We start from the raw sequence: 21,417 nt of genomic DNA on the forward strand, positions 1-21,417 counted from the left end.
TTACATTTGCGACCAAGCTCGGGGGGGGGGGGGACAGGACAGACAACTAACTGGTTTTAGTACATTTAGGTAATGCATACGTACAGACGGAGGTGCAGGGACGAGGGTGTGGGAGGGAATACGAGTCCGGTCCAGCAGGGCCCTGGGTTAAGTGCAGAGAGGTTGCTCCGCTCATGGAGCGTAAACTGAAAGTGCAGTAATGCTGAACAAAGTGCAGCAGACCAGAGGTAAGTGCAAAAGACTGGCAGGGGGAGCCTGGGACCTGTAGGCTCTGGCAGTGAACCAGGCAACCAGTCAGAAAAAACTGAACAGAGTTAGGGGGGAGAAGGAGGGTGGAGAGAAAGGAAAAGGAGGTTAGCAAAGGAGAGGGAGAGAGAAGGATGAAGAGAAAAGGAAGGTCTTGAGGAGTTTCCGGAACTTAAGGTGCTCTGGCTCAAGATGTAGAGATGCAGGGAGGGTGCTCCAGAGGGAGGCACTTCGGAGGATAAAGATCTACCCCCAAATCCCTGTTTGTGAAAGAGCCCCACCTGCAGAGAGTTGGAGAAGGAGTCGAGGACTCTAGAGGGAGAATATTTAGGAAGAGAGCATTGTAGATAGTGCGGGCCCCGGCCCCAGAAAGCCTTGTGGATTATGCAGAGGATCTTGAACTTGATCCTTACAACCACGGGGAGCCAGTGGAGAGATTTGAGCACCGGAGAAATGTGGTCCCAGGGCTTGAGGCCAAGGATGTTCTGGATGAGTTGTAGAGGACAGAGAGTAGAAGTAGGAAGATTGAGAAAGAGGCTGTTGCTATAGTCCAGCCTATAAGAGAACCAGGGCTCTCGAGGTGGTGAGCCTCTGGGGGAAAGTGAGAAAAGGTAGAATACCTCTGAGGAGGTGCAGTTGGTAGTGGGACTTTTTGGAGATGTCTGAGATGTGAGAAGAGAAGGAGAGAGTGGAGTCGAAGATGACCCCAAGATTGTTTGCCTCATTAGTAGGCGAAGGACCAAGTGAGGCAGGCCAGTGAGAAAGTGGAAAAGCGGGAGCAGGGGTCCCAATGAGTACGATCTCCATCTTACTGGTATTCAGGCAGAGATTGCTAGAAGCACAGCAGGCATTAATTGCGGATAGGGATGAGCGAAGAAGAGGAGGCCAAATGTAGCCTGATAGAGAGCTGCATGTCATCCGCATAACACTGAACGCTAGAGGTAAAGGTGGAGAGCCTGTCGGCCAAGGGGCCCATGTAGATATTGAAGAACCAGGGGGAAAGGTGAGATCGCTGGGGGGCACCACAAGAGAGTGGTAGAGGAGAGAAAGGGTGATCAGAATATTGTGGTTTACCGTATCGAAAACAGAAGAGTGGTCGAGAAGAATAAGTACAGAGGGAGAGTTACAGTCAAGATGTGAGAGCAGGTCTTAACAGGTGTTCAGAAGAGCAGTTTCCGTGTCTCTGGATGCTCTAAAGCCAGGCTGATGGTCATGGAGACAACCAACAGTTTCAGTACTGAGTGATAGCCAGCTTCTCCAGGAGTTTTCCCAGGAAAGGGGTGATGGAGATCGGGCGATAGTTTGCCGGAATGGACGGGTCGGCGGAGGGTTTTTGGAGCAGAGGGTACACAAGAGAGTGCTTGAGAGGAGAGGGGAAAACTCCAGTGGCAAAAGAGAGGTTGCAAAGATTGGCCAAAGCTGGAGCAAGAGTGTCAATATTGTCCTTGATGGTCTTGGAGGGGCTGGGGTCTACCTGTTTGGAAGAGGCTTTCATAGACCGGACTTGTCTAGTGACCTCATCAGGTGTGACACGGGAGAGGGAGGAGAGAAGAGGGGTGGGGACAGCCGAGTGGGGCCCAAGAAATGTTGGTGCGGGGGGTCGGGGGGAGCAGAGGAGATAGAGGATAGGGTGCCCTGTGTTTTGGTGGCAAAATGTCTTGGCAGATCAGGTGCAGTACGTGGGAGGAGGTAGGTAAGGAGGGAGCAATCACACAGGGAGACGCAGACCGAATAGGGAAGAAACAATGGGAAATGGAGAGGGTGCGGGAACGGATAACAGACCAGAATAGAAAGAAGAGGGGGGTGAACAGTTAGCACATGCCAATGAAAGCAGGATATTTGCACCCTAGAACGATTTTAGAACAGCAGGTCAATGCAGGATGTGAGCACAGCTAAATTCGATTTTTTGGTGAACAGGTATAGAAGCACAATAGTAAACATTGCACAGGGGTATAGGTAGTGGAAGTGAAAAGGCCAGGAAGGATGAAAAGTGTTATGGCCTGGTGCTTTGAAGAAAAGGGTGCCTTCGGAGATAGATTAGGAAGCTTGTCCGGAGTGGCACAGGCACAGAGTCCGGAGGATGCTGCAGGCAGTATAGCATCAGCTGCCCACACTTACGTGGTAGCAAAGGGGGGATCCCATGACCCCAGGCTGCCTGGTTGAGGTACCCAACATCAAGATGCATATGATATGATTTTATTTATATTGCGCTCATACACAGGTGTATGAAAGCGCGACCAGGCGAAGGGAGGGGACCAGGGGCGAAGACAAAAACAATGATCTTACTAGGCCCAGTGACATTGAGAACGTGCAAGTGCACGGGGAAGTGAAAAGGGGGAAAATGCATGGAAGGGGGGAGGAATTGGAAAGTGCAGAGCAAAGGAGAGAACAAAATAAATAAAAATCAAATAAATAAAGGTGATAAACAGTGGTAGTGCAGCCGGTAGGTGACAAAGTGCTAGGTTAGTCAGATGGGATGTATCCGATAAGTGCAGAAGAGTGGGTGGTGGACTGTATGGGTACAGATACAGGCCCCAGTGCAAGGGGTAGCCCATAAGCAGTGGTGGAGGGTGGCGGTATGAGCAGGTACATGGGCCCGAAAGGGTGGTCAGGTATGCAGTGCGGAGAGAGAAAGCAGATCAGCAGGGGAGAAGCAGGGCAAAGGCAGAAGCGAAGAGGAAGGCCTTGAGGAGCTTCTGGAACCATAGATGGTTCTCCTCAAGTTTCAGGGTGGCAGGGAGGCAGTTCCAAAGGGAGGACCCAGCCAAAGACAGATCTACCCCAAGCTCGTTTCTTTGAAAAACGACTGACCCTGAGGGAGTTCGAGGTAGAGGAGCGACGGGCTCGAGAGGGGAGGAATTTACGGAGGGATAGTTGAAGGTATTTTGGACCCAGGCCCCAGAAAGCCTTGTGGACAATGCAGAGGGTTTAAAATGTAATCCTTGCATCCACTGGGAGCCAATGAAGGTATTTCAGAGCTGGAGAGATACGATCCCAGGGCTTGAAGCCAAGTACAAGTCTCGCAGTCCTGTTCTGGATTTGTTGGAAAGGGCGGAGAGTGGAGACAGGTAGATTTAGAAAGAGGCTGTTACAGTAGTCCAGACTAGAGAGAATCAGAGCTTGGGAGACAGTAAGATTCTGAGGGAAGGAGATGAAAGGAAGAGTACCACTAAGGAGGTGCAGTAGGAAGTTTGACTTTTTAGAGACGTCAGAGATGTTTGTGGAGAAGGAAAGTTTGGAGTCAAAGATGAGGGAGGCTGGCCAGAGAGTGAGGGGAAAGGATGGAGAGGTTGTACCAATGAGGAGGATCTCAGTCTTGTTTGCATTTAAACACAGATCATTGGCAGCACACAAATTTTGAATGGCGATATCAATGGTTTGGTGAGGAGTAGAGGGGCCTCCAATGCCCAGCCAGGACCGGACAGGAACAGACAGGGCCTACATGTGGGCGTTTGAAGGGGAGGGGGGCCTAAAGCCTGCCGGTTCCCTGATAGGCCAAAAGAATGCAGTAAGAGCCAATCAGCATGAAGGGAGGCGTGTGAAAAGGAACTCAGAGGAGCCTTCTGAGTATGGATAGAAGGCGACGGCCTTCTTGGAAATGCTGCATGGTGCCTGTGGATACAAAAGGGCACACAGGCTTCTTGAATCAAAAGCCCCACTCACCGCAGTGCAGACTGCCTCCAGAGTGCTGGGAGGCAGTGATAATGCATGCAGTAATGCCCCACAGTGATCGCCAGCAATTATATGCAAATGTAGAAAAATATTGTTATTTTTTTTTTATAGTAATTTCTAAATAAAGCATACTGCACATGGTATGTAAAATGAGTGCCAGCAGATGAAGAAAGCCATCAGGGACGGTGTAGCGGCTTCCAAGTGTGTAGCAGTAAGGACGGAGTCCAGATCCTCGTGACTCAGAGGAGAGAAGAAAAGATATATATATATATTCATATTCAATGAAAAAACTTTGTTAAAGGGACGTAATGGTCACAAGTAAAACCGAAAAACCCCAGAAATTCGCCAGTTATGGTAAGCTAAGCAACCATAACTCGCGCCACCACCGTGCACTGCTAAGACTAACACCCAGGACATCAAAGATGACATCACAAATGTCATTGATGACATCACATCTGGGCCACTTGTTTTTGTTCACTGACATATATAGGCCAGGTGGTTTTGTTCATTGACAGTCAGAATATTAAAATTGAAAAAGTGCTATGTATCTAGACGTTAACCTTGTCATATGTTCTTCAAGTACTTTCCTTAGGGTTTGGTCTCAGCTCATGGTGCACATATATGTGGAAATGAGCAAGCCTCAAACACACAATTCATTTGTATACATGAAGATAAACTTTAATGTTATTAACAATTTCTGATGAGGCTGGTTCTTTCTTCCTACTTTAGTTTCCCTGTATGTGCCTCTGATTTGTATGCATTGTGGTTCTTCATATGTATTGTTTGTACTAGCACAAGTGTTGTAAGTCTTGAATTGTTAGCTAGTTATTACATGTTTAACATTACTAAAAACTCTGATATGGTATCATTCATTATTGTACTATACAACATTACAGGATTATAAATATTGTACTTCTATGGTGCATGCTGCAGTCATTGCCTATGTTTATATAATTAGGTTTCTGTATTAACAACAACACTCCAATACAATGATTTTAGATGAGTACATTCTTTAATAGATTAAGTAGTTCATGATAAGTCTCCTGATCACCCCTGACATCTTGTTATCAACAATATAAACACAACCCCCTGTAGGGACTTTTCATCAAATGTATTTCACATCTGATGTCATCAGTGATGTCCTGGGTGTTAGTTTAGCAGTACACGGTGGTGACGCGAGTTATGGTTGCTTAGCTTACCATAACTTGCAAATTTCTGGGGTTTTTCAGTTTTACTTGTAACCATAACGTCCCTTGAACAAAGATTTTTCATTGAATTTCATGGGTTTTTACCAGTGCATGCTATTTTCCTACAACTTACTAATATCATACTTACCCAATATAGCAATATTTGTGTCCAATTTACCTGGTGTCACCTTAAAACTCTGCCATTTCCCACCTAGAATCATTTTTAACACTTCTATACACTTCTTGCAACTATTTCAACTGGTTTTGCATCCGTAGACGTCTACGAACATCTAACTTCATTGCAGACCTTCCGGTCAGTGCCACAAGACCATACGCTGACGCGCAACATGATGAGGTGTCCGAGAACCCGTTGGCACTTCACGATAAGATCCGTGCTTCGCTGACAGTCCAGAACTGCATTTTCTACTGATCTAGGGACTTTCAACTTCAAAATTTCCCTTGCACAGCTCCTATACCTAATTCTACTCATTATCCATTAACAATCTAGTACACAGTAGATACTTTTAGCAAAACTGCTATTATAATAAAATGGCATCAGCTAATGCCATCCCTCCTCCGCAAGAGCCACCACCACTGCTGTAATCAAGGAGCATGAGAAACACTGCCCCCTACCTCAGCGCAACATTTTCCCCTGTCCACCTGCTCCTCCATATTAGTGTTTGGTGTCTCTTCCATCATTTCCCTCCCCACCTTTCGTCTAAGCTTTCCTGCCAAAAAAAAACAAATACATCGAGAACAAAAGAAATGTTCCTTTAAGAACCACATTTCACAGTTACAAAATAGAACTAAAATAAAAAACGTATAGACTCCATCTACTTTACATTTCTCATTAAAGTACATAGACTCAATAACATTTTCCAACATTTCCATTTGCATTTTGTGTTATGCTAATGGGAATATTGTGGCGTTCATCCCCCGTTCCAGGGACTGGAACGGTGGATATCAGCCCGGCAGCCCAAGTTATCAGCCCAAGCGAAGCGGGGGTGGATAACGAGGTCTCCGGACCACTCCCCCCCCCCATTCCAGCCCCTCTAATGGGTGATGAAGGCCATTAGCACCCTAGGTTCCCAAAGCGTGAACCCACGGTTCTAAAAAAGAGGATTCCTCTTCCTACTCCGGGACGCCGGCGGCGTCCCAGTGTAGGAAGGAACATCATTTTCCAAGATGGACACCATGGAAAGTGAGGGCAGGGTTTCATACAGGGCGCCTCTACGCTTTCCATGGCAGTCTGCAGAAGGTGAAAAGAGAACCCTATGACCATATTACCACAAGCACATTTTTCTTCCCTTTCAAACCTATCCCAATTTCGAATAACGTTACTACAAAGCCAGTCCCAGGTAGACATGGCCACTTTAACCCCATGTGTTGTCCCTCATGGTCATGGCCAGTAGCCAGATTGTCGGGGTCATCTGGACAATCTGGCCACTGCTCATGGCCACGGGCTACACCTCAGTCACCAAAGGTATATCACTATTTTTGTACCTACATTATGAGACTTGTCAAAAAATAAAACACGGGCACATTTGCAAAACCATGCTTTCAGGTCCTTGCCAATGCTCCTTACGCAAGTTTGCTGGAAATCCACCCATGTTTTGATTTTTCAAAAGTATCAAAGTATGCACATACAATAGTCATATAACCTAGCCCCCACTTGACAAAATCCATTCAGACTTTATGAAAACATATATTTCTAGATCTATAATCTTTTTGCAAACCTTTGTGTAGATTCGTCAAATGGCACCACATTTATAAGCCTTTACATTATCTTGGGAACCCCCTCTAATTTTGCCCCCTCTTGACCGAATCCCAACAAACATTGCAAACTCATTCAGTATCGGGTCAGGAATATAATTGCATTTTCATCAAGTGGCGCCAAAGTTATAAGCCATCCAAGAACTGCTTTTCACCAACCCTGTAATGCAGACCTGTCCGCGAACTTCACAGGCCAGGGGGAGCGAAGTTATAAGCTGCCCAAAAAGTGCTCTACCTATGGGTTTAGCAACTTAACCATAACTAAAAGGCCGCTACTGCGGGCCGTGTAATGAATGTGCCTCTCCATAAGTCTCAGGATACATTACCTCCCATCTGAGGAGTCTGTATATAAAAATGCGTCATTGCATCACGGTCACATAATATTATGTTTCATCTTTAGTTGTTACCTGATGGTTTATCTTTCCCTATATCTGGGAGGTAATATGCTGCCAATGGACAAGGTTCCCTTTGTTGACCCACTCTGCTTTACTATGTGACCTCACTCTGCTATCTATGGTGCGAGAAACAGCAAAATGGCAGCAAAACTCTTGTACGCGCCAAAACCTCTAAAACTGCGTTTTTCAACACACAAAAAGATGGCTGACAACCTGCATGTGTGGTGGAACAGAGCACACGATGCAGAAAAAGTGCCAGTGGGCTCCATGACAAATAAACAGAGTACAGAGGGAGCAACAGTACAAGTTTGCTGCAAATTTACATTTTGCAAATGTTTGACACGTGTGAATTGCCTTTGAATTATTTCCCACTTTGCCTTTGAGATTCTAAATGTTTTCTCTTGAGTAAATCATAGCTTTTGATTGTTTGCATCTGTTCAAAGCGGCTCTCGTACAAATTTATAATAATTTAAGCAATTTTGACCACATTTAGTGATTTTGCTCAGCCAGTTTCAAAGCCATCCGGACAGTTGATAAGTCAAATCAGTTTTTCTGGGGGGAAGGTAGGAGTGATATTCGGTTGGTTTTGTATTATTCCTGACGACCTGCTCTCTCCTCACATCTATTGAAATTGCCTATTGGTGGGTTAAGGGGTGTGCAGGGGGAACCTCTAACCATAGTGCCATCTGTTCCAAACCAACCCAAAAGTATTCTTTTCTCTGCTGCATTCTTTTTGTGTTCATAACCTGATTCCCAGTGCATTAAAGATATTATTCATTGTCCTAGTCACCCATTGATGATTGTTGTTACCTATTAAAAATATTTTGTGATTCAAAAATTCTAAATAAATACTTAAATATTTACCGTTGCAAACTAGCCCGATTCCTGGTTCAGTGTGACCGGGAGTATTTTGAGAAGGGTGTGATATGAGTGGTATATCATTCAGAATATTGAATTTATAGGCAAAAATAAATAAGGGGTTCACTTGCGCACTACATGCTGGGCGAGACGTGGGTGTGTGCCTGATTGAAATCCCTTACACCTTGTTGCATGCAGTCACTCATGCCATATTGACACTGTCAATCTAAGTGATAAATGTAAGGAAATAGATGTCATGAATAAATAATGTATCTCTCTTTGTAAATTACATTAGTACAGTCCTATTACAGAAAAACCTGCATTTCATGCTCTGAATTGAGTCCATCTGATACAGTTCTCCCTCTACAGTTCAGCCTTGCTTACATTTGATGCAATTTTATCTCCTTATCACTGCCTCTCTTCCCGCATATCAGTTGTTGGACTTCTATAAATCGCATTTGCTTCTTGTCCTCCAGTTGGTGAGTCTTCTGCCAATGTGCTGGGAGTGGTAGATTAGGGTCTTGGCTCCCTAGCATACTCATGTGCGCACACATTCTTATCCTCAGCTCTCTTTTGGTGCTACCAATATATACTTTCTTGCATTCACAAATTATAGCATAGACAACATACTTGGTTTTACAGTTGATAAAGTGTTTGATTCAGATTTGTCATTTGTCATCAATGACTAGTTCTCTAGTATTGTCCATTGCATGTTGGCACATAGTGCAGGTTCTGCATTTGTAGAAACTACTTCTATTTCTGTGTTTCCACCATTACCCTTCATCGTCTAATTCCATTTTGCTTGTCATATATGATGGGCAACATTTAGTTCTCAAGTTGGGTGCTTTGGTGTAAATGATTTTCGATTTACTTCCCAGGAATTGTTTGAGATATGTATCCATTCAATTAATTATCAGTGTTTGCAAGTATGCAGTATACTTGGTTATCACTGCAGTACCTAGTTATCATTCTAATCTCATCTTGCGTTGTTTCTTTAGCTGTCATTTTATGTATTAGCTAATCCTTTCTTTCCATCCATTTAGTCCCGTCTACAGCTTTGTCGAGGATACACTTTTTGTACCCACGTTCCCGAAACATGTTACTTAATGTTTCACACTCTTGTTTAAAAAGTATCTCACTGCAATTCCTGTGTGCCTTGATGAATCCCCTTGTGGGAATGTTCTTCATTGTGCTTTTACAGTGACAAACGTTTCACAGACATGTGGAGTTTACCTAAGTTTCCTTTACGAATGTTTTATGTGGATTTTGTTACCTGTGACAAAGATCTTAAAATCCAGGAAATCCATTTCCAAAGGACTAAATGTGTGTGCAAGTTGCATCTCAAATGTATTTCGGATGAGCATTGTTACGTATTGTGGTAGTTGCTCTTGTGTCCCTCTCCATTCCATTAGAATATCATCGATATATCTGTGCCAAGATTAAATATTGTTCACAAAAAATGATTTCATAGGGAAAATGTTTCTTCGTATTGTCTCAAAAACAGAGATACACAAGTAGAGGTGCATATTTTGCCCACGTTGCTACCCCTCTGATTTAATTATAGAGTATGTCATTAAAATAACATTTATTTAATCATCTATAAATGGATCATATAGGAAGCTGATGCATTTACAAATTCATAATCCAAGGTTTTAAGGGCTCGGATGTATATAATGTTTTTAGGTCTATCGTGACAATGCTAAATCATTTTTTCTAAGATTTTGAGAATGTGTGTTGTGTCCGTGACATAAGATCGTAATTCCACTAGTTTGGTTTTAATGGCAGTATCTATGTATTTTAAAAGATTTTCTGTTCTTCAACCTATGCCGCTGACGATGGGCCCGACCTCAGTTACATTTTCAAAGGATTTGTGAATTTTGGGCAGGAAGTAAATGACCAGTAAGGTTGGGTGTTGCGTAAAATTGAAAATGTTTTTCATTGTCTGTTAAATGTCCCCATTTGTGCGATTTGTCAATTAGATTTTTGCCTTGGTTATTAACTCTTTCACTGGATACACTGTCAGTTCCATATAACATTGCAGTGTTTGTAAATGGAGTGTAACCATGTGTCTATAATCTAATCTATTAAGGATAACTATATTTCCACCCCGAGCGGCTTCTTTTATTATTATATTGTTGTCATTGGATACGGTTAGGAGTGATGTTGTCTCTTCTTTAGTAAGGTTGTTGATGTATATCTTGTTATGTGCCCTTGTGTCATTGAGCTTTGGTATATCAAAAATTACGGCCTTGTGCAAAGTATCTATAAGATAGTCTTTTGCCAGTGTGGGTAGAAATATCGATTTTCTCTTAGGTTCTGGCATGCCTAAGTTGCTTGAATCTATATGTAGTTCTTCCAGAAGCTGGCTATAAGTAATCTCATGATGGTATTCTATAGACATCAATAGCCTGGTGTTGGCAATATTTGTCATATATAGTGTGCTGATAAGTGCACACTTCTCTGAGATAGCAGCAAAAATTTGTTTGTGCAGGAAAAACATTTTAAGTTTAAATGTTATCGTAAATTTGAAAACATTGCGAGACAGGCATGGTATCAAGAGAGACGCAGACTCAAAAGTAACAGTTTGAAAACCTTTATCATCAAGCTTGGTGGGGTTGGTGTAATGCCTATCTGGCCCTAACGCTAAGGGGGTTGTTCCCTCAACTGATGTTTCTAAGGACCGTCAATGTCCGTAAATCCAAAACCAAAGTTTGTCGGTGTCCAAACGTATGCTTGTCCTCATTCTTAAACCAAATGTGATAAGGGGTATTCGTAAAGGAAAAATTATGATTCAAAAGAAAGTGTAAACCAACAGCTAGTTTCATGTAGTCGTACCAAAAGGTGTAGTTCTGCCAGTTCAAAGTAGCTCAACTCAAAAGGGTTGCCCTTGGAACGTTCCACGTAGGGCTCTTGCAGCAAATTAGTAAAGTTCACAAGGTCTTTGGGTCTCTTGAGGTTCCCTTCCCCAAGCTTTAATCCTCCCAGTTCCAAACAAAAAGACACAGTTCCTGTTAGGCCTCTCAAGGTTCCCTTTCCCAAGTCTAGGCCTCTTTTCAGCAATTTCAAGGTCTTTAATGGGCCCCTTAGGATTCCCTTCCCCAGGCTTAGACCCCTCGGGTTTCAAACAAACAAAAAGTTCTTCTTGTCAGGATGTACCTTCCACTGTACAGTTCTTTAAGGAGGGGTCAGAGAGGGGTAGTATCAGAGACTTTCGAGAACGCTGACCCCTCTCCTTCACTCTGGCATCTTTTTCCTCTTCTGTGCCTCTTTCACATCTGTCCTTTTCTACTTCATTGTGTCCCCTACACACCTTATTTCTGCTTTCCAGTGCTTCTTGCACATGTCTTTTTACTTTCACTGTGTTCGCTTGCACCTTCTTTTCCTCACCGGGACCGTTCGCACCCTCTGTTTCTTTTGGGTCTCCTGCACCCTTTTCTCATGCTCGGGTTACTTTGGCATTCACCACCTCTTCATTGTCCATTCTCCTTTTCAAAGTTTCTGTGCTCTTTCCCTCTCTGTCTTTCAGGTCACTTGTGCGCTGCTCCTTAATTCCGGACACTCGCACCCCATCTTAGCTGCTTTTGTGCCGCCAGCACACTTGCTTTCTTTCTTTACTTCTGCGCCTCTAGTGCACCTTTTCTATTGTTCTTTCATTCTCTTGCCGCTTTCCAGCTGTCACCTGCTTTGTCTTTACCTTCTTTGGCTCTGCTTTGCTTTTACCTTTTTTCGCTTTGCTTTCTTTCTGCTTTTGCTCAACGGGCTTCTCCTTTCCGCTTTCGCTCATAGGGATTCTCCTGTCACAGCTCTCCTGCTCCCGCTCCGGCAACCCACATGCTACCAAGTTTCTCTCAGTTGTACGAAACTCACCATCAGATGCGTGGCGCGGGCGAGCAAGTCAAAATCAGGTCCAATGGATTTGGGTCGAGGTCAGGGTCTCACCACCTGTCCCTCAGACCCACACACGTCCCAGGGGAACGAGCACTGGCCTAAATGAAGCCGACAGGCTGCCGATCCAGCTCTCTCGAGACATGGCTCCCTCGCCACTCTGCAGCCCGTCGCACACACTGGGCCAGCGTCTAAGCGCCCCGTGCTCCCCCAGTCCTGCTGGGCTCCTCTCTTGGCAGCCTGCTGCTCCTTCTCCTCCTGGTTCCATCCAGCAACCCAGGCTGCCTTTCCCACCTGTGCAGAACCACAACTTTTATTAGTCCTCAGTAGAGTCCAGTGTAGTCGGGTCTAAATGATTATAGTAGAGTGTCTGACTCTTCCGGACTCCATTAGTGGGACACTTCAGTGGTAGGTGGTAGTCGTTTTTTCTCGGTTTCTCAATGGTTTTTCCATAGGTAATCCTCACTACTCTCGGTTGCCTCTTCTTCATCCCAGTATAAGTTGAACATGGGGAGGGAGAGATGGAATGAGATTGGCCGGTAGGTCAATGTATTGAAACATTATTATATGATGAAGAGAGAGGAATCCCCTACCCTTGTGTTTATTCAATGAAAGGACTTCATTTTGTGGTAGATTACTCCTTACTCCTGACATCGTGTTCTGCCAGCACGAGTTTAGGTTACTAGGATATAAAAGGGATATTAATGTTAAAGCCATGTCTCTGTCTCTTTTCATCTTCGTTCTTATCCCGTTTCATGTACTTGTACCCCTTACGTGTTTCCCTTTGGATCAGGCAAAACAGACCAGGCATATCCCATAAAGGCCTCTAGGACTTCCTCCTCCTCTCCCTTGGATATACCGCGTCTCACCTGGGGTACTCCCACGAGAACAACCTCAGGCTCCCCTACCCAGGTGATTATCCCTTGCTCGTTCACCCCCCTGGTTGGGATCCAAGAGCGATGACCACCTGAACAGAGGATTCTCGGGGTCTACATGGGACAATACCCCTAGGTTTAACACAACATATATGTGTGCATTGATGGGGTCACTTTTTATAGATGATGCAAATGAAAGCCCTTCATTCAGCAATGAAATCTCCATTGGAGTTAAAAGTCTGTCTAACAGGCTAACTACTAAATGTAGTGTATGTTGTGTTTCTGCTAGTTTTTGTACCCAGCTCTCGTGGTAACCCTGAATGTGTTGTGTCCTTCTTCTGTGACAGAGTCTGCCCCCTCTCTTTCCCTTTGTCCGGTGTCCAGTGTTGTGATCTCTGTTGTGATCGGGTCTTCAAATCTTACATATTTGATGGAGGATCTTTGATTCCCTCTCTTGAATCTTCTTATTTGTGCTATAACTAAAAAATGTGTTTTGGTACTGGAGTCGTAATTGTCTGTTTTGGCTGGTGCTCGTTCTAGGCTGTCATACAGTATTTCCATCTGAGTCACTATCCACATTCGAACTGGCTGTGGATGAGGCTAGTGTGCGCTCCTGTGAGCCCTTCTTGGTTATTTCATCGTATTTGGGCTGAAACGTATGAACTCTATCCTCCCTATAATCTTTATCATCTCTGAAGAACTTGCAAGACTTCCTTATCTTAACCTCGTCCTGATTTAGTTTTAAGATATCGAACATTGTTTTATAATTGTTCTGTTTAGTTGCTTCTGGACCTGGCATATCTTTGATTTCTTTTTTGAGTGTGTCCATTTTTTCTCAATCCTGAAATGTTCGATTAGTAGTTCGATCATATCTTGTGAGCTATGATTCAAGTTTTCCTCCCTTTTTTGTCTGAATTTTCTGTATTGTTAAAGTTGGAAAAAATAGGTACCCACAGGCCTATAGGGGTTTTGCCCTTGGTCTAGATAATTGTTCTTAGTCCCCCTTTCCCAATTTGTGTTTATTTCTTTTTTTGCAAATGTGTCTAGTCTGTACAACGTGTGTCGCAATGTTTTGTGACTGCCTTGTGTATTTTTGAAAGTATTGCTGCTACTGCCTCTTGTAATGCGTACAACATGGTTAGGAATATAGGCACACCTTGTCCTGCACTGGGTAATAAAGACATTTGAATTGTTTCAAGATATGTAGGGAACCACAATCCCCTTGTTTTAACGGCCTTGACACATTGTTTATGGTGGATGAACAACGCATGGAGTGCATGTGACGTCACCATATTATTATATAAACTAAATTCCAAAATGGTGGCTGAAGTGTAAAATCTGCGGTATGACAATGCCAAACAGCATCCACAAAATTATCATGAAAGTAAGCAAATCAGAATATTTATATGGGGGCGGGGGGACTCAACATATTTTAAAATAATTAATTCCTGTTATTCTCAGTGAGCACTAAACCTGCCCCTTTTCTTCGCATAGTTTTTACCTGGTTCCCCTTTGCATCTAGAAGAGATAGAATGGAGGTAGACTTGCAAGCGCAGTATCCACAACATCCAATGTTAGTGTCCTGAATAGGACAAGAATTCGTAAATATCTGCCAGATAATTACTCGCATTTCTGAATGGATTGCTTGACTAGTGTCATGATTCTCTCCAACAGCTTAAAAACCCTAATATCTTACTTCAGTTTGGCCATATGATCTATGGCTATTGAGTCTATAAAAAATTCCCATACATACGATTCTTTAATTTCATTTTCAGGCACAACAAGAGTGACTAATGAGCCCATGTATAAATAAGAGAATATCTCAACCTATGCAGAAATTGCACAAAATATACTCAACCTTATAGGTAAGCATTCACACCATGCTAATTGGGGACATTCATTATTCAAGTATGACATTTCGTACCGCACACTACGATTAATGAGTCAGTATACAGACAGATGAGATTAGCCCCAAAACACATGGCTCTGTATTATATTTGCAGAGCCATCAAGAAGGACTAAGCAACACGTGCAAATATTACACTTGCTATAACCAACTATAGATGTAAGCATTGTCAAGTGGGGATAACAATCAATACTGCATCTAATACAGTCCTATATAGACTAACACACAACATTCCATGATTGCAGGTGGATAACAGCTGAAGAAAATGATTAAAGACAAACTTTTATAAGCAAAAGAAACCAATATGCAAACCAGGAGTGTGTATAATTAGCATCTATTGGTAAGATATGACCTATGTCAATCTATACAATTTAGAATCTGTGATTATATATTATCTAATCATGAGTCTTTTGTTTTCTCTTATCCCCCTCCCCATATCCCTTACCCTGGGATTTGTCTTTACATATGGCATGGATATCACCATTTGGCACAAAGACTCATATTTTGGCAATACAATGCATTCTAAACACACACAAATCTGCCTAATTATGTTTGAAGTTCAATTTGGGATTAATGTACGATTATGGGATACACGCACAATATGTATGTTGGAGCTGACATAATGTGTTCACTCTTATTTTGCATTGAATGATAGCCTTGAGAAAGACCTTTCAGATTGAAACACGTGTTGGCTACAACAGTTATGGCTACAACAGCTATAATAAACTAAGAAGCTTATTATATACCAACCATAAAGGCCCAGATTCACAGAGCTTTTTGCAATGGGGCTTTGCCATTATAAAACGCTTCTGTGAATTAGGTCCAAAGTGTCTTAAAAAATACATCCGTAGGACAACCCCTCAATAGGATTAGAAGGGAAATTGTGCATGTGAATACGGGTTCAGCCCCAATGAATTATGGTTCTATCACAATGTATTTGAATGATACCACAAGATTGTCTTCCTCTTCTCTTGGCTAAATTTGAACCACTCAAAGAAGATATTGCTTGTGACAGGCAACTGTGAAACAAGACAAGTTGCTTGTTTATCACAATGGGATTGTCTTCGCAACCCCTGGGATACTGATCAGACCAGGATCTCTCGCTTTTAAATACTGGTTCCTAAAAGTAAACCTTCTTTGCAAACCTTTACTTTTCCATTGTTTCTCTTCATGCCTATTGCTAGAGGCCATGTTATTCAGTTGCCTTAATGTAAAAGGCACCATTTGGAACTCCCTCCACCTTCACATTACGACCCCTTAAACTGCCCACTCTGCCAGACAGATGGGCACATTACTTCCTTTGTAAGGGCACTTCATGCGTAGACCGTGGAAATGGTTATTACAAACAATTTAATGATCAGGTGAATGTTGTGAAAAAAAATAAAAATGAACAACAAGCCCAGAGTGCACTATCTACTAAGTGATTCAAGAAAACAACCCTTTTAGCGTAGGCATATTTGTCAAATATAAAGATCTATGGCCATTCTTATGCTGCTAGAATGCTCTTTAGGTTTATATAAAGCAGGCAGGAACCTTCATTGGTGTTATTTGGCCCCTTCCCTGTTGGTCTTGAATAACCTATCAAAACATGTGTGGTTATTCTAGGTTTTGATTACGTGCTTTGCTCAGTAAGACCGGTGTAATATTCTTATTATGACTACAACATATACAAGAAGTTAGTATAAGAAATAAACTTTGTCGTAAAAAGTCACATTACAACGTTAGAAAAAAAATGTCCTTCGTGTTTTAATAGCTGTTTTTGCAATAACAACATAAAGCTCCTGAAACCTGTTAGCTATGGATGGGGGCGACTCTCAACTTAAAAAAAGCCAGAGCGTCAAAATGCAACCAAGCCCATCATGTCACAACCCTGAACCGTACCTGTAAATCACAGCTGATCGTTGGCTCCGATCTTTAATGAAGATTCCCCTGAAGAAGGTGCTCAGACTGATATCGTTTCCATGATTGTCCTATAGAAAATCAAAAAGAAGGTTGCAGGTTATTGAAATCGTGCCGAAAAGAACTTATCTTTCCCCGCAAACTACTACAGGCTAATCAATTATTTAGCAATATGTCAAGAACATAGATCTACCAAAAATGTGTCCGGAGACAGTACCAGCACACAGTATATTTTTATTTGCACTGGTGAGAGGTTATGCTGGTGAGCAGAACCATATGCCGCTCAAATCCCAAGAGTATAACAAGAATACCATAGGTCACAACAGGACGACTTCATAGCCTAAAACACAATTAAAAGGCAACTAATCACAATACAAAAAATGCATTGTAAGAATCATCTCATGAGGGGAGCATCAATCATTTCATTCACTGTCCCTGAGTGCAACCTCAGAAAAGTAATCACCTTCACTTTCAAATCTATTTCAAGGGCGCATTGCTCTCATTGGTACACTACGCCCTCTTCAGAGAAGTCTTAAAATGCACATATAAATCTGAAAGCAAGCCATTACAATTATCCACGGGCAAGGCAAATGTGTTTACACTGCCGCATGGAGAATATTATATGCATGGCAGGATTCATCACCTCTTATAACTAAATAAATAACTTCCCACTGATGTCAAGATATACAGACAATACAGCACTGGTTCCTCACAAGAACCACCGATTGCACAAGAAGTGTCCCTGAGATGAAACTGCTAATCTAAACTTGTTGGCCTCTGCAGAACAAAAAAATGGACGGTTCCATGGAGGACATGACCCAAGGGATTGAGGACAACGCCTATGCTGTAAAGTGTCACAAACCTCTGACAGCGTATCTGGACAAAGCAGCCACTCATCACTCAGATCTGGAAGATTCATTGGCATCAGTGGTAGTTCAGATTCTGGAAGGGAGACAGTCAGACTCACAACTGGCCAAAAGCTCCTCCCCTTTCAAATACTTCTTAAATGCTCAAGGAATCAGTCCTAGGATGAACAAAAGAGGCTTGATAAAGGTCTTAAATTGAAGGGGATTTAGGATCCAGCTTGTCTTCATTTAATAATGGGATCACCATGGCTTGACTGGTTGGTTGTCAGCTTGCATTTTTATGGGAAGACAAGGAGTTCAAGCACAGAACTCTTCATGGCATCCTAGCAAAGCTTGAAATGTGACGAGGATCAAACCAAAACACCCATTAGTTGCTATCAGAAAAGTAGGAGGAATAACAATCGAGAGAATAAATCGTGAAGCAAAGGGGATGGGGGTGGCCAAGTGGCAGACTGATGCAGTCGCAACGGCTGTGAGCTCCATGGCATAGGCAGTTTTCCCTCTTCCCAGACCACCCCCTTTACTGACAATCACAAATCCTTATGGAGGGGTAGACCTCAGAGAGCACATTAGCAGCGGGCTTGTTGCCGAAACTGGGTCTTAGCGTGGCGCTGGCAGCAATGCACATGAGCTCAAGATGGCCAAGATGGTGGAAGACTGGAAGCCGATTCGGAAAGGTGACGGCCACCGCCTAAGCTAGGGCTGGTGCCCTAATCTGCCGGAGATACTTCCTGCACTGGTAGCTGATACCGGGGTCAGACACCCAGGAGTGGGCCAAACAGGTGAGTAATGGAGCGCTGCCTGCGTCTGGGGGACTGGAAGACAGTGGTGTGAGGCGGTGGCTGTGGCAGGAGTCGAGCGTGTGATGGGGCCAGAGTTCTGAGCGGAAGCGCCGCAGGGGAAATGCTGCGCTGGCTCGGATACACCCGGTGCCCACCACATCTCGTGATTCAGTTAGAGCGGCTTCTGCCCCAGACACATACATCAGCCTGGGGGGTCAAACTGGTCCCTGGAGCGACGCGGCTGACAAGTAGAGCCAAGGGGGTGAGGGAGCCACAGTGAATTGTTGAGGCAAACTAGGAGGCTGCCCCCTTTGAGGCTGGGAGTGAGAGGTGGATGAAATGGAGGCTACCCGGAGCTGGAATAATGCAGTGGGTTGCGGGTCGTGCTAGTGGAGGGGGTGAGATTCCAGAGCGATTCAGCATGGCCAAGAACCCACCTAAACAGAAGGCTACCTCAGGGGGAGACATAAAAGCCCTGCTCCAGGTGCAACACCCGCGTAGTGAGAAAGCTCACCACAGTGTGGCTCTGGTGCACTGTTAGGGAGAATTCTCATTCTATGGCTAATTTCCCTTACCTATAGAGTCCCCCAGCAGCTTTGCTAGATTTGAAGGGTTTGTTTCCTTTTACCTGCTAAGAGTGAGACTCTTTTTCCCACTCTTAGGCATTTTTGCTATGTGTGTTCTAGGCTATTTTTGTGTTTAATGCCTATGGGATCTTTCTCAATCCCATAGGAACCATCTTTATTCACATGTGTTACACAGCACCCTCAGTGCAGTGACACAGGGGTGTCGTAGCGACCCCCAAACAGACTCCATACCCTGGGACTGACTACTGTCTCCCATGGCATGTAAAGTCCCCATTGACTTTACTAGTCAAATCCTATGAACTAAACCAGTACAACCCATCTTACTATGGAGGAACTGAAGGGGTTAATACTTTTTCCCCTATGTTAATTTGAGAGGGTACCGTACAGTCCCGCTCTCAAATGTTTCTGGCTGGTGGCAGTGGTTACTACCATAAATATTCGACCGCGAATATTTCCCTATAGGATTTTCCCATTGTTCGATGCTACCACTTTTTCTTACAGCCTCTAACATACCGCCGGTGTATTTTAATATTAACTTTTCTCCGGTAGGTTTTTATTGCCAGAACTTTAACATAACTTCTTTCTCGTGTCTTCCTCTAAACTCCTAACCCAGGTCGGGGATCCTTTGTTCGTCCTTTAGGCGGGCTTCTGGCGAGAAGCCCTCCTTTTGGCGCCACTGAGTCTGGGGTGGGTCCATTGTGTGGGATGGGGAGTAGGACCCCAGGACAGGGTTGCCTCCGCAACCCATGTCGCACTCTATCCTGATAGGCTGGAGGGTCTCCCGCCAAGATGACTACTCCACTGTGTGAGTGATGGCTAGGCTGTATGAATGGGGATCTTTTTGCATAAAAGCAGGGTCCTGAGGACTGGAAGAGCAAGACGTCGCCACTGGAACTAAGAAGCCGAAGAGGAGAGAAGCCAAAGACATCTGCAACGACTGAACTGCCGGTGAAGCCCTGCTGCAGCGTCTCACCACTTTTCTCCACACGACGAGAGAAGATCTTCACCTGCAAGAGCCTTCTTCCTTTGAGCTGGTGGGGCCAACCAGTTTGCCAATCGCCTTCCCGGACCTGCCTTGGTCGAATCTCCCGTACCCTGTACTCGGAGGCCGGATAGCGAGGCACCAGTCCACCCGGACCGTGATTTAAAGGAGCGTACCTTTTATTCGTCGGGCAGCACCGCAGCTGGTTTCATCCTTGGGTAGTGCAGTAACTCGAACCTTCCTCCACGACGAGAGCCTCTCTTCCTCTGCTGGATCACCCGAACTGCAGGAACTACCAGAAACAACCGCCACCGCAGGAGCCACTTCTTCATTTTAAGGTACATTGTTCCGCCAGGCCGCCCTTTCTTCGCGATAGCACTAAAGGTGTTTTAAATCCTTTACCTACCTATTGGGTTGGCCGCCCCTCTCTCTTAACATTGTCTTTTCAACGTCTGCATCCACCTGTTCCACTTCGTTAACCAAAGACTTGACTGCAGCTACAAGAACATTTTGCTCCTGGGCCCTTGACCTGTACAAACTTATTTTGGCACAGGCCTACTGACTCTGGTCACATTTGTTAGATTTGCCTTCTTTAGATTGATTCTCAGCTAGAACTGTGTGGTGCACCTATTTCTTTTAACTATCCGTTCCTTCCCACTTTTAAACCTTGTGAAATGCCATTTTCTCAGTTTTCATTTAAGTATTGCCTATACTGATGCACTGTCTTGCTTAAACTGGTCCACAAACGTATGGGAAGTGTTGCTAGGGAGTGTAAGAACCTATTTCTATATAACTTGTGCTTTCCCTCCCTTGTGAGGAATTGTTAGAGGATCCCTAGTGTGTAGTTGTCACTGTGCCGTTTTGCTCAGTGTTCACTCTGGTTCACTTGGTCTACAATTTAACTTGGGAGTGTGTATATTTTTCCTTTGACTTAATTTAACTTGCTTGATGACTGTGATACATGTGTTTTATCTAGAAGTGTGTAAAATAAATATATAACTATTTTTTACTACAAAGCTTTGGTCAGTGTTTCCTTGTGCCATAGTACTGAAGGCCTATTGTGTAAACCCTGAATACTGCTCATCTCCCTCTTGAGAGAAGTCTGACTGCTCAGCCACAGCTACCAACTAAATCTTTGTGGTACAGACTGATACCAAAGGGGATTTATTGCTTTCACCTGTAGTCCTAATCTTGTGTAGTGCTCCCTAAAGGAACTGCACAGGATTCTGCCTAACATGCAAACACATCTGGATACCACGGAGGCGTCAGGAAATTTAGTGAGCCGAGCTGCAATCGCAGCTCCTGGAACTAAAGTCTGAAGTTCCGAGAAGTATTTAAGCATTGACGCACCACATCTCTGAGTTTAGGCTGCAGAGGTCAGACACACGTTTGGAGTAGCTCAGAGACAGTCAATGCACGCACACCTTTGAGTAGGATGTCCTGGAGACAAGGGTCTGTGAAGAATCCTACAGATCCCTCACTGTATGCCTGCCTAAAGTGGCCT

General features: G+C 43.9%; 1 protein-coding gene across 1 annotated transcript in view; it reads right to left on the reverse strand.

The window, feature by feature from the left end:
* Positions 1 to 21,417, reverse strand: part of PTPN14 (protein tyrosine phosphatase non-receptor type 14) — a 1,387,330-nt gene that overhangs the window by 271,941 nt on the left and 1,093,972 nt on the right. The window contains exon 9 of the mRNA XM_069608563.1: positions 16,679 to 16,767. Coding sequence (XP_069464664.1) covers positions 16,679 to 16,767 — 89 coding nt within the window. The remainder of the gene's footprint in view (positions 1 to 16,678; positions 16,768 to 21,417) is intronic.

The sequence above is a fragment of the Ambystoma mexicanum genome, chromosome 4q, assembly GCF_040938575.1.
Source record: "Ambystoma mexicanum isolate Mex_15411 chromosome 4q, UKY_AmexF1_1, whole genome shotgun sequence".
NCBI lineage: Eukaryota > Metazoa > Chordata > Amphibia > Caudata > Ambystomatidae > Ambystoma > Ambystoma mexicanum.